Source organism: Podarcis tiliguerta, assembly GCF_965153285.1.
Source record: "Podarcis tiliguerta genome assembly, chromosome: 5".
NCBI classification, from domain to species: Eukaryota; Metazoa; Chordata; class Lepidosauria; order Squamata; family Lacertidae; genus Podarcis; species Podarcis tiliguerta.
Window position 1 is genome coordinate 67,229,862 of NC_139538.1, and position 13,337 is coordinate 67,243,198.

Sequence of the window (13,337 nt, forward strand, 5' to 3'; positions counted from 1 at the left end):
GGGCTGGGTTGCCATCAGTATGCCGATGACACCCAACTCTATCTGTTGATGGATGGCCATCCTGACTCGCCCCCAGACACACTGTTCAGATGCTTGGAAGCTGTGGCTGGATGGTTACGTGGGAGCCGGTTGAAGTTAAATTCTGCGAAGACAGAGGTCCTCTGGCTGGGACGGGACGATATGGGATTGGGGGGGCAACTCCCATCTCTTGCAGGGGTGCAATTAGTGCCAGCACCGTCCGTTAAGAGTTTGGGTGTAATCTTCGATACCTCCCTCTCCATGGAGGCGCAGATTACAGCTATAACAAAGGCGGCATTTTTTCATCTCCGCCAAGCTAAGCAGTTGGACCCTTATCTCTCTCGCCCTGACCTAGCCACTGTGATCCACGCGACGGTCACCTCCAGACTGGATTATTGTAACTCGCTCTACGTGGGGCTGCCCTTGAGACTGACCCAGAAACTCCAGCGGGTGCAGAATGCCACGGCGAGACTCCTTATGGGGTCTTCGCTGCGAGATCACATTCATCCGGTACTATACCAGCTGCACTGGCTGCCGGTGGAGTACAGGATCAGGTTTAAGGTGTTGGTTTTAACCTTTAAAGCCCTATACGGCCTAGGACCCTCGTACCTACGGGACCGCCTCTCCTGGTATGCCCCACAGAGAAACCTACGGTCTGCAAATAAAAACATCCTGAAGGTCCCAGGCCTCAGAGAGGTTAGGCTGGCCTCAACTAGAGCCAGGGCTTTCTCGGCTGTGGCACCAATCTGGTGGAACGCTCTGTCACAAGAGACTAGGGCCCTGCGGGACCTGACATCTTTCCGCAGGGCCTGCAAGACAGAGTTGTTCCACCAGGCCTTTGGTCAGGGCCCAGCCTGACTCCCTCCTCTGGCAACCTGCACAGAATTTTGCTTAACGGTTGCCATTAATTTGATTTTAATTAATTTTTATAATGGAATGTTTTTAGAATGTTGGATTATTTGATTGTTTGATTATTTAATTGTTGTTAGCCGTCCTGAGCCCGGCTTCGGCTGGGGAGGGCGGGATATAAATAAAATTTATTATTATTATTATTATTATTATTATTACAATTACATTGCAGCTGTGTGTGATAATTGGTATGGAGAAATGATGACTGTAGGGGGCCTAAAAGTAATGTGATTGTGACATACTCTAAACTCCCTAAGGGCCCTTAACATTGCCCAATATGACATGTAGGAAAGCACTTTGTTCATCTTTGGACATATAAGCTAAACTGTTTCAAGTTCACGGGGCAGCTTCCTTCCTCTGGCTAGAAGCTGGCCGACCCTAAATGCAACAGAGACTTGCAGCGGCAGCAGCTACAAATATTATCATAATTTAAAAGCACACAGCAACAGAGAGTATCTTTTATTTTTGATACATTGTCAACAACTGTGTAATAGCATCATGACCACTTTTACAACACAGGACTGCTAATTTACAAAAATGGCAATAAAGAGTTCTGGTAGGTAGTCTTTAGTCACAGTGCAATGGAAGACGACGGACCAATACAGGCAGTAAACACTTATTCAGCAAATGAATTCTCTTCTTGGGTTTGCCTTTGAGCTTCAATGATGCTTTCTTATACAAACATGCACACCCTCCATTTTCTTGGTTTTTTTATTCTTTAAAATGTAGGGGTAATGAAGGATACAAGCCATGTATTTGAAATGAGTAGAACTGCCATTTTATTTTTATTTTTATTTTTTAAAAAAGGTCCCTGATCCAGTGCCTTTCACAGCAGCTTGATTTGAAACCATGTTTTTCTTCCTGTTGCGAAGAGCTTCATCTGCTGATTTCTGTAGATCAAGCTGCTGTTAAAAAGCAGGACAGTCTCTTTATTTTATCATTTGGCAACCTCATGTGGTAGAAATGCATTCCTTCCTGAAATGAAATGAGGATGTCATCTCCTCTCCAGGGTGGAATCTACACACATATGAAAAAAGTTTTGAAAAATACATTGAATTTTGCATAGCTCACTGTCGCCATCTAGTGTCATATTTGTATATTGCACTTTACAGCACAGCTATATCCCCTGTGTAATAATTAAGGAACAACAAGCTACTCTGCAAAGTTGTGTGGAAGGTGGGCTAAACATTTAAAGTCAGCATAATAAAATAAACGGAACACTGCCTCAACACCCCTTCGAGATTTTTTATTTTTTTTAGTGTATCAACACCAACAAACATGCAGGTAGAGGTAATCTGACAGGTATTATATACCTGGACTTTCAAAAAGCTTTTACATACTCTTTCAGCTAAGGTTCCTAAGGAGACTTAGTAACCGTGGGAAAAATAAACAGATAAAAGTACAGGTAAGTCCTCTAATGGGCATACACCAGGAAGCAGGGGTTGTGAGGAGATAGATAATTTTCTTCATTGTTAAAACTAAGAGACACATTCCTCTAAGAATATGTTTTGGGGCTGGTGTTATTTAGCTTATTCATAAATAACACTGAGTCAAGGCTGAGCAGTGAGGTAGATGACACCAGCTTGGTCACAATCTGTCCAAGAGGGTGAATGGGCAACAAATTGGCCAATGAGATACACACATCAACGGCATTCAAGTTTAAAGTGATGCATATTAACACAAAAAATCCCAACCAAATCCCTGACAGGATCTGGCTGTGCTGCCATCATTTAAACTTAGCTCCTGGTGACATAAATAAAACTGGTACCCCACACCCACCCCAATAAGCTGGGAACATAAACAATGTTCTCTGCCAACACTGTAGGTTTTGAAATTGCTTCTCAAAATTTAATATATGCTAGCTGGGAATCTCAGATTCCAGAGACACCTTCCTACGAAAACAAACAAAACAACAACCACCCCCCCCCCAAAAAAAAACCCTGGCATCTGATCACATAGAAGCAGCAACCGTGACACAACAGTAACATTTGAATCATTCTCGGGCAGTCTCACAAAAGTTAATGGCTCAATTATGGGGCTGATATAGAGTAAGTGAATGGTCTGCATGCGTGTGTGCTCTAAATACTGTATCTTCCTGTTTCTTGAATGGAGGCTTTTCATCCTCTCACTTGTCACTCTTACCTTGCTTTTATTGTTGAGGTAGCACAACAAGCAGTCTCCAACAGATGAGGTTGCTGACCAGTCACAGCCAACTGCCCTTCTATTTAGAAATCTACTTCAGAATAATTGTTCTGTCTGGTTCCTCTTTAAACACAGGCAGGGGCGTCTTACCCATAGACGTTAGTGGTGCATGGCGCCAGGGCACCAGATTTTGGAGGGCACCACAGGCTGAGTGTCCAGGAAGGAGAGTCAGGGCATGCTCCCTTCCCTGCCCTCTCCTCTCCTTTCAGCTGCCCATTGGAGCGCACTGCGTCCGGCTCAGGGAAGCCCCTTTGCGTCCCCTCCTGCCGGGGCTGCCTGGGTGCCTGGCGGGTGCAATCGGGGGTGGGTGCAGGGCAGGGCGGGCATGTCTCTCCCACCCATCTCTGGGTGCATCACTGCTCTGCACGCCTCCCTGTGGAGTCTGCAAGTGGAGCAGGGAAGCGCCCTGTGCAATCCTGGCGCCGGGCGAGGATGGGACAGCCGACAAGGCAGCTGATCTGCTTGCTGGCCTTCCTGTCATGCGGACTTCCCTGGATGGGGACATGTAAGGGGCGCTGGGCACTTAGAGGGAGGCTTCGTGGGAGGCCGTCTGGGCTGCGATCTGGGCGCCGAGAACGCGTTGGACCACGCAATGTAAACGAGCTGGACCGAAGTCCCCCCCTTAAAAAAAGGTCGACAACTCTGTGAGATATGCTTAAGACAGCCCTGAACACAGGCCTGAATCCCAACACCTCATTTGGAATATATACAAGGTTCTAAGGGGAGGAATAAGCATTTATAAATTGCAGTGCTTTATAAAAACTGGTGCGTGTCATACTGAAGTATCAAAACCCAGGATAAGAAGAGGAAGTTCCACAAACGTCAAGTCCCTTCACTTAGATATCTACACCGACAATGGGTTTTGGTCTTGAAAAGCTTACTGGAAATGGATTTGGCTCACATGCTGTGAAAGTAATGTAACGATATATTGTATAATCAATCCATCAGCATCTCAAATATCCTTAGATATCCCAAGCTGGGATACTGACAGTTTTGGGGGAGCAACTTTTGCTGTCAAAGTCCTCCACCATCAGACCATGGTGAGCTACCCTTCCGTTCCTTGCAGGATACAGCCCTGTTCTCAAAAGGCTACTCTGACCAGACTCAGAGGGCTGTGCTGAGTCACTGCCTTGAACTTCGACAAAAATCCGATTGCGTGCCCCAAAAAGCAACCCACTGTTGGTCCTGTCAGAATAGGTGTTTTTGTGTTCTGTTTCCATGGAGCAGAGCTGGACTTGGAAGGCCTCCTGGAATCCTCGCCGGAAGTTCTCATTGAAGTACCCGTAGATGATTGGGTTGATGCTACTGTTAAAGAAAGCCAGCCAATGGGCAAAGGGGAAAAAATAAACCGTGATGAGGTTGAGTTGATTCTCGGTGAGGTTCCCGTAGTCTGTCAGCAGCAATAAAGTCCAGAGGGGCAGCCAAGAGAGGGTGAAGAACAACGCCACAATGATCAACATGTTGATAACTCTGATTTTCCTCTTGGACACTCTCCTTCCCTCGTTCTCCTCCGACTGGGAGCCTCTAATGCTTGCGGATGACTTGAAGAGTTTGAAGGCAATCCGAGCGTACATAATCACAATCGAGGTGAGAGGGGCCAGGTAAATGTGAGAGAAAAGAACGGTTGTGTAGATCTTGCGCATCTCCTTGTCCGGCCATGCCTCCCAGCAGGTGTAGAGCGGGTAGGAATTGTTGTAGGCATCTAGCATGAAGTGGTACTCATCCCGGGTGACGGTCAGGGTGACTGCTGAGGGGCACATGATGATTAAGGCTAAGACCCAAATTATAATGATGGTGACCAGAGCTTTCCTTAGAGTTAGCTTCTGCCTGAATGGGTACACTATACAGCGGAACCTAAGCAAGAAGAGGGAAAAAGCAATATATTCAGATAAAGGTAAAGGGACCCCTGACCATTAGGTCCAATCGTGACCGACTCTGGGGTTTCGCGCTCATCTCACTCTATAGGCCGAGGGAGCAGGCGTTTGTCCACAGACAGCTTCCGGGTCATGTGGCCAGTATGACTAAGCCGCTTCTGGCGAACCAGAGCAGCACACAGAAATGCCGCTTACCTTCCCGCCGGAGTGGTACCTATTTATCTACTTGCACTTTGACGTGCTTTCAAACTGCTAGGTTGGCAGGAGCAGGGACCGAACAACGGGAGCTCACCCCGGCGCAGGGATTCGAACCACCGACCTTCTGATCGGCAAGTCCTAGGCTCTGTGGTTTAACCCACAGAGCCAGATACAACACTGGAAAAGCTATGAGAAACAAGCATTTCCTTCATGGTCTGCTGAGAGACTTGTGGGGTGTACTGTACCAGAACACAAGGAGTTTTAAGGGCCTTTTATAAGCGACATTTTGAGAAGGCAGTTTTCCTGCATGAGGGAAAACTGCTCCTCAGTCGTGGCTTTCTAGCTTTTCTAAAAGGAGCTGATAATTTCAGGACAAAACGCCATTAAAAGGAAACATATGAACTAACTTCAATAGACCCCCAAAGTTCTCATCAGCAAAAGCAAACATGAGCAGCTTTTGAAACTAACCAGCCAGACCTCAGTCAGGGGAACCTGGGCTCAGATTCTTCCTCAGACATGATATGAGTGGCTAATCAGCCCAACCTACCTGACAGGGTTGTTGTGCTGATAAAATGCAGGGAGGGAAAAGTATTTCTCCCTGAAGCCCTTGTTGGGAGAAGGGAGGTGTTATTCTAATTTCCACCCCACTTTTCTACCAAAACATTCAAGGAGAGTTGCAAGAAGTTAAAAACTATGCAATGTGCGATAGATCCTCAGAGACAGTGGGTTATAGAGAAGGTAGAAGCACTAAAAATGTTAAACATAAATAATAAACGGATAAAATGTTATCAAAATTATATATGGTACCATTGTAACATTTTCCATAGTTGACAGAGAAGATTATTTTGGGGCTCTGCATATGCCTTTGATGGGGGTTTAAAAATTGTTGCTTATTTACTGTGTTGGCTATTATTTCTTATTAATAATAGCTAATATACTGTGTATATGCCAAAATGGTTTTGAAGTGGTTTGCAACTATAAAATCAATAAACAAAATTCCATGTGTAATGAAATACACAGAGCACCAAAACGTCCTCAATTAAAATATACAGCAAAACAAAAGCCAGTTAAAAAGCATGACAATTAAAACAGTTTAAAAACAAATCAGGGAGTTCAAGGAAATGTTTGTCTAAACAGGTAGGCATTCAGGAGGTAATGGAATGCCAATAGTGATGGGGCCTCATATTTCAGCAGGGAGAGCATTCTGCAAAACTGGTGCCCCCAGTGGCGGGGAAGAGGGAAGCCTCCTCTGTGTTACCACAAGCCAATCATCATTGGGTCATGACAAAAGTAACTGGGTTCCCAAAGCTGGTTGCAAGGCTGGGCAGTGGAGGGTAGCCTTGGTCCAAAGTTAATCAGGACTTTGTATGTAAGCAGCAGGGTAGCACTGTGGTCTAAACCACTGAGCCTCTTGGGCTTGCCAATCAAAAAATTAGTGGTTCAAATCCCCGCAACAGGGTGAGCTCCCATTGCTCCATCCTAGCTCCTAGCAGTTCGAAAGCATGCCAGTGCAAGTAGATAAATAGGTACCACTCCAGCAGGAAGGTAAATGGCATTTCCGTGTGCTGCTCTGGTTTCAGTGTTCCGTTGCCCCAGAAGTGGTTTAGTCATGCTGGCCACATGACCCGGAAGAACTGTCTGCCGGCTCCCTCGGCCTGTAAAGCGAGATGAGCGCCGCAACCCCAGAGTTGTCTGCGACTGGACTTAACTGTCAGGGGTCCTTTACCTTTACCTTTTTTTATGTAAGCAGCAGAACCTTAAAGTTGGCTTGGTGGCTAGAAGGCAGCACAGTACAGATCCCTCAGCGTCGACATGGTATGGGCCTGATAAGGAGCATTCTGTACTATCTGCAGGTGTCTGGGCAAGCTGCGAGGGAAGCCACACATCAAGCACACTGCAATAGTCCAGATAGGAGGTTGCCAACATATGGGTCGCAATGGCCAATGACCTGGCCCATGAAATCACACCCTGTTTTTGTCTGCAGGAATTCCTGTTCAATTTTTTTTTAAATATGCTGTATTTTTCCTGTTCTTATATGGAAGGTTGCCTTTGTGTTAATGATACCATTTACTGTTTTTATGCCGCATATCAATTTGAGGTTTTTAAAAACACTAAGTGGTTTATAACCGCTTTGAAATAAATAGAACAAACCTACCTTTCCACTGCAATGGCCACCAGGGTGAACACTGAAGAGGAGACAGACATCCCTTGCACCAGGCCACTCATTTTACACATGGTGATGTCAAATGGCCAGCCTGGAATGATATGCAGAGTGTCAACTGCAGTGCATTTCTTAACATTCTAGACCTCATGAGAGGTAATATAGCAAACACATAGTGATCGAACCCGAGCCTTCTCCGAGAGCTGCTAAACCACATCTAGTTTGGACACCAAGAATCGAAAAGGGCTCTGGCATCATGCGGACTGACTCCCCAAACATGCAACAATATTGTAATATTTATTTGAAACTGTGGGGGAAAATGAAACGACCTGCAACCAGTGTAGCCTGACCAATGTGACATATAACCATTCACTGACAAACAAGCACAAATAAATGCCTCCAAAGCATTCATAAGTTGCAAGTTAGCATCAAGTCCCTGTGAGAGAACCCATGCCCAGGGGAATCACCATTCGGGCGCGGCAACTCCATCACGATTTGTTTCTTTTCAACCCAACGTTTATCCACTCTTCTCTCTTTTCCAAAGATGGGGATTTCATTACTAATTATAATATCCTATTGCATCACTTGGCCAACCAATTTTCTTTTCAGTTTCCCAGGCTCAGATCCAGCAATAACAAAGGTGCCAGCAGACCCTTTCAATGGCTTCCTCTGCACTTTCTTTCAGCATAATCCCATTTCCCATAGGGACACCATTCCCTGTGTTTATGGTGTCTATTTTAAATTATGTTTTAAAAAAATCATACACATTTTGTGTTCAAGATTAGCTTCAACCTTCTACACTACAGGGTAGTTTTGTTCCTTGAGGTGGAGTAATTTGGATTATCTACTTTAAATGCCCAAATGTCCTGAGGCAGACCTTATCTATCTTCCTGTAGCAAGCAGGACTGTGTTGCCCTTTAGAAATGCAGTGCTCCCAAGCCTGTAAGCATGCTGCGTCCGGCATTTAATGTTTTCAGCTTCCTCTAGATGTCTCCATTCACCATACGATCACAATCCCATTCATTTCTGAATAAGTCAGATTTGTGCAGGGCACCAGAACTAGAAGCATGTGGTATCACTGCTACCCATTTAGAAATTCCTACTGTCAAAAAAGAAAAAGATTGACATCTCCTTTAAGAGAATGTGCAGAACACTCTCCTGCCCACAGGCACTTGCTGTTCCCGTCTAACACAGGTGTCTTACATGATGGGAGATATTGATTGATTAGACATACTCTGATCAGTAGAGAGGATATGGGCAAAGCTTTTCTAGCCCTTTGGACTGAAAAGATTTGAATGTGCAGAGGCAATCCTTAGCAAAATCTCAGAAGCAAAAGGAATTGCTGTGTAAGTGCAAGGGGGCAGGATTCCAGCGCTACAATTGCACCGCTCCTTTCCATGCCTAGCAGAATCAGAACATATGCATAATGATGCTACTAATTATTATTTGTATCAGAAATTATGCAAATGTGCTTCATTTTCATCATATATGCTGGTTGCCGATTGGAAAGACGGGTGTAAAGTTCTGCAAGAAACAATAGAGAGCAGATAGTAAAGGTAAAGGTAAAGGGATCCCTGACCATTAGGTCCAGTCGTGCCCGACTCTGGGGTTGCGGCGCTCATCTCGCTTTATTGGCCGAGGGAGCCGGCGTACAGTTTCCGGGTCATGTGGCCAGCATGACTAAGCTGCTTCTGGTGAACCAGAGAAGCACACAGAAACACCGTTTACCTTCCCGCCGGAGCGGTACCTATTTATCTACCTTCACTTTGCCGTGCTTTTGAACTGCTAGGTTGGCAGGAGCAGGGACCGAGCAACAGAAGCTCACCCTGTCACGGGGATTCGAACCACCGACCTTCTGATCGGCAAGTCCTAGGCTCAGTGGTTTAACCCACAGCGCCACCCGCTTCCCCAGATAGTAAAGAGAACTAGCTAAATATGGGAGTGAGCCACACATTTAAAAATATGTTCAGAGCTTTTGCTGCAAAATCTGCAATTGTTTTGAGAACAAACATCTTTTTTGCTTTACTGCTGCAATTAGAAGAGTGAATCCTCAAAGTTACTGGCGCATTTATGCCCCCCCCCTTGCTTGACAGCTATAAGTGCTCAAGGTGATAAGAGGGTAAGTGGATAGTTGTCACTTGATGAGGAGGCAAAAGGTATACTTAGAGCCAACATACAGACCATTGATCATTACAGGAGGGGTGGGGGACAGAAGGAAAGCAGGAGGACGGACAAAATATTTCACTAATCTCTATCTCCAAATGACAGCTTTTAGACCCAGAATGTTCAAAGAGACAGATGTGCTATAGGAACATAGAAAGCTGGCAAACTTTATGTCCCTCCAGCTCAGTCTTTTGTCTCTAGGGACTCCTTGTAGGCCTCCAGAATGTCAGATGCATCTCTCTGTCGTACCTGGAGATGCCAGGGGCTTTTTGACATGCAGAGCAGGTGCCAAACCACTGCCCTACAACCTTTCCTTCCCATAATAGGCTGCCTTGTCAGACCACTGGTCCATCTGCCATGACATTATCTACAGGATAATGTCAAGCAACTCTCCAGGGGTTTGGAAGGTTTCCCCCCCTCATTCCTACCTGAAAATACTGGGGACTGAAACTGGGTAGATATTCTATCTGCATTGCTGTGGCCTGTAATTGGGAATGGTGCTAGTAGCTGTAAACCCCAAAGCTCAAATTGCTAAATTAAAAAGCATTCGAGAAAAATCATTCCATTGTGTATTATTTTATTTACTATAGACCACAGGCTAAGCACAGTGGAGTTCAAAACCTATTTTCCTGTTAGCAGAACCGTCATGTTGGATTGACTTCCCTCAAGGGCAGTTTGTCCAAGATGGATCAATTTTTTTCATTGCAGTCCAATTCACAGCCTTCAGAGAACACAGGCTAGTTCCTGCAGTGCCCTCCCATTTCACATAAGGCTTCATGTGTGAACTTACTGCGCACCCAAGAACATTTCCCAGAATCCTCTGCAAGGTGTTACTGTTGAATGGTCAATGTGAACCAATGTGGAATGGGTTCCCTGAAGCCAAGAAATGGGGAAAGTACTGGGGGAGACTGATACGTGAACCTGAGACCCCCAGATGTTGTTAGACAACAAATCTCATAATCTGTGACCACTCGTCACGCTAGCTGGGGCTGCTGGGAGTTCTAGCCCAGCGACCAAAGTATTGCACTTGGGCAAAAAAAATGAGAGGCACAAATACAAGATGGGTGACACCTGGCTTGAGAGCAGTACATGTGAAAAGGATCTAGGAGTCTTGGTTGACCACAAACTTGACATGAGCCAACAGTGTGACGCGGCAGCTAAAAAAGCCAATGCAATTCTGGGCTGCATCAATAGGAGTATAGCATCTAGATCAAGGGAAGTAATAGTGCCACTGTATTCTGCTCTGGTCAGACCTCAGCTGGAGTACTGTGTCCAGTTCTGGGCACCACAGTTCAAGAAGGACACTGACAAACTGGAACGTGTCCAGAGGAGGGCAACCAAAATGGTCAAAGGCCTGGAAACGATGCCTTATGAGGAAAGGCTAAGGGAGCTGGGCATGTTTAGCCTGGAGAAGAGGAGATTAAGGGGTGATATGATAGCCATGTTCAAATATATAAAAGGATGTCACATAGAGGAGGGAGAAAGGTTGTTTTCTGCTGCTCCAGAGAAGCGGACACGGACCAATGGATCCAAACTACAAGAAAGAAGATTCCACCTAAACATTAGGAAGAACTTCCTGACAGTAAGAGCTGTTCGACAGTGGAATTTGCTGCCAAGGAGTGTGGTGGAGTCTCCTTCTTTGGAGGTCTTTAAGCAGAGGCTTGACAACCATATATCAGGAGTGCTCTGATGGTGTTTCCTGCTTGGCAGGGGGTTGGACTCGATGGCCCTTGTGGTCTCTTCCAACTCTATGATTCTATGACCTCTGTTGTAGAAACACAAAGACCATATAAATAAAGGAAGAGCTTTGACATCTACAAGGAAGGACCCATCGTTAATAGCAAGTGGAGGTGGCAATGGGGAGAAGCTATTTGACTTTCCACAGATCAAGAGCAAATGAAGATGTCAGCAAGCCCAGGGAAGCTTCTAGCTGAGACAACTCACACTCAAGACCAGGGTGACTTTTTAGAGACAGACGTAGCAGCTTAAACAACAGAGCCTCACTCAAGGTGCATACCACCACTTAACCACATATTTATTTACAGTCACATAGGATAAATGCATTTGGTTTTTTTAATTCTCCAATAAGCCAGGGGCACCTAATGGCACCACTGCAGGGAATTTGAATTGGTATCCTGAATTTCCAGATCTTAATGTGTAAATAAAACAAGGTATCCAGTGCTAATCTTACTCAGAGTACACTCACTGAAGTTAATGGGCATGATTAAATTAGGTTCATTGATTCAAATGGGCCTACTCTGAGGAAGACTAGCATTGACTACCACCCATAGACAGCTGGATACATAGGGTGGATTTCAAAGAATCCTTTCCTTTGCTCAAGCATTCCCTTTTGCCAAAGTGAACTATCCTCCCCCCCCATGCTATTCTGGGGGTTCTCCTGACCCTCCCAGAGCTAATTTCGGGGGTGTGGGTGACATGGGGGGAGGGAAAGCCCCACTGTGCAAGTGAAAGTCCTTGTGCACAGCTTCCAGTAACAGGGCAGGTTAGGTGAAGCCCATCCTTAATTCACTAAAATCAGAGCGGGAAATTGAAGCTATCCTCCCCTGGGAGCTGGGGAAGCAATAGCAATCTCGTAACTGGCATGTAGCTCATTATTCTGTTGATTAAAAGGATACAGTGTGGAATGGGGTCTTTTAGGCATAGCTCTGAAGTGCTAATAGCAGTTCAGAAACATAAATATGATTTTAACAAATTAAGGTTTTCAGCCGTTGACAGGGCCGCCCCGGCTGAGTCGGAATGTGCCTGCCTGCTCTGCATAATAATTAGTCAGAAATCTGATCTTGTTTTAAGTACAAATTAGCTTACAAGAGTGCAATGCCAGGGCTACGTACTGCAGCAAAAACAGAGATAGAGGCAGCCAGTAGCGTAATATCCGTTTCCAAAACTCCTCTGTATCTTTTTGTGCTCGTCTCTCAGGCTCTTAGCACTAGCTGCTTTCCGTGTGCTCCCTTTCGTTTGGACAGCAGAAATGTGAATCATAACATAATTTCGGAACAGTGTTTTTCAAACACACATACATGGAGCATTAGCTTTAAGCATGCAGCTTGGCTTCTTTCCTATTGCTGCTTTCAGGATTAAAAACAGCAATGGCTCAGTCCTGCAATCCAATCCAAAGTCCAATCAGAACATCCTTAGATTTGGCATTAGGCAGAGCTCAGACTTGCCTAAAGAGAAATATTCAAGGGTCATTTACAGTGAGCTCCACTGAGGCCAATCGGATTTCTCCAGACTAACTGATCAATGAATTGCCCCCTAACTGGTTTCTGGCATGCTGCTATACTAACATGCTCCACTGGAATGAGGAATTATGCTAATAAGGTATTTGATGTTTGGGCAAAACATCTCAGGCATTTCCATATCTTATCTGCAGTTCTCCATAAGTAGTAGCTTGCATCTTAACCTTTCATTATCACATTTCCACCTCCTTGCTGGTTAAAAGGGATAAGAAAAACAAATCGCTTGTTGACAGCTATCTCCCAACACCATTTCACTGAATATTCCAGAGTCTAAGGAATATTAGACATAGTAAGCTCTATGAAATATCGGCTGAGATTCAAAGATCTGCATAGGCTTACACAAGTGACTTGCTTCAGCCTGGCAGAATTGGTGGCTCCTTCTTTGAATGCGTGATGGTCATGCCTAGTACGGAATAAGAAACCATTTTGGTTCTGCATGTTCCTTAGCAGATGTTAGACTCACAAGTTAAATTTGACATCAGATGATTGAATGCTTTGAACTCCCAAAGTTGGGTTTCAAAGCACTATGCAGGACTTTTAAAGAATCCCGAGCAG

At 45.2% G+C, this 13,337-nt stretch overlaps 1 protein-coding gene across 2 annotated transcripts in view; it reads right to left on the bottom strand.

The window, feature by feature from the left end:
* Positions 1–1,371: 1,371 nt before the first annotated feature.
* The window catches only part of NPFFR1 (neuropeptide FF receptor 1), a 22,181-nt gene continuing 10,215 nt past the window's right edge, over positions 1,372–13,337 (bottom strand). Inside the window, exons 3-5 of one of the 2 annotated variants that reach the window (XR_014511607.1) lie at positions 7,357–7,456; positions 1,845–4,983; positions 1,372–1,762 (exon numbers count right to left, since the gene is read on the bottom strand). Coding sequence is in view for 1 of the 2 variants with exons in the window: in XM_083441424.1 (XP_083297550.1) it covers positions 4,092–4,983; positions 7,357–7,456 (992 nt within the window). In the remaining variant the exon portion in view is untranslated. Of the gene's footprint in view, positions 4,984–7,356; positions 7,457–13,337 lie in introns of both variants that reach the window. The other variant, XM_083441424.1, reaches the window with a different exon arrangement.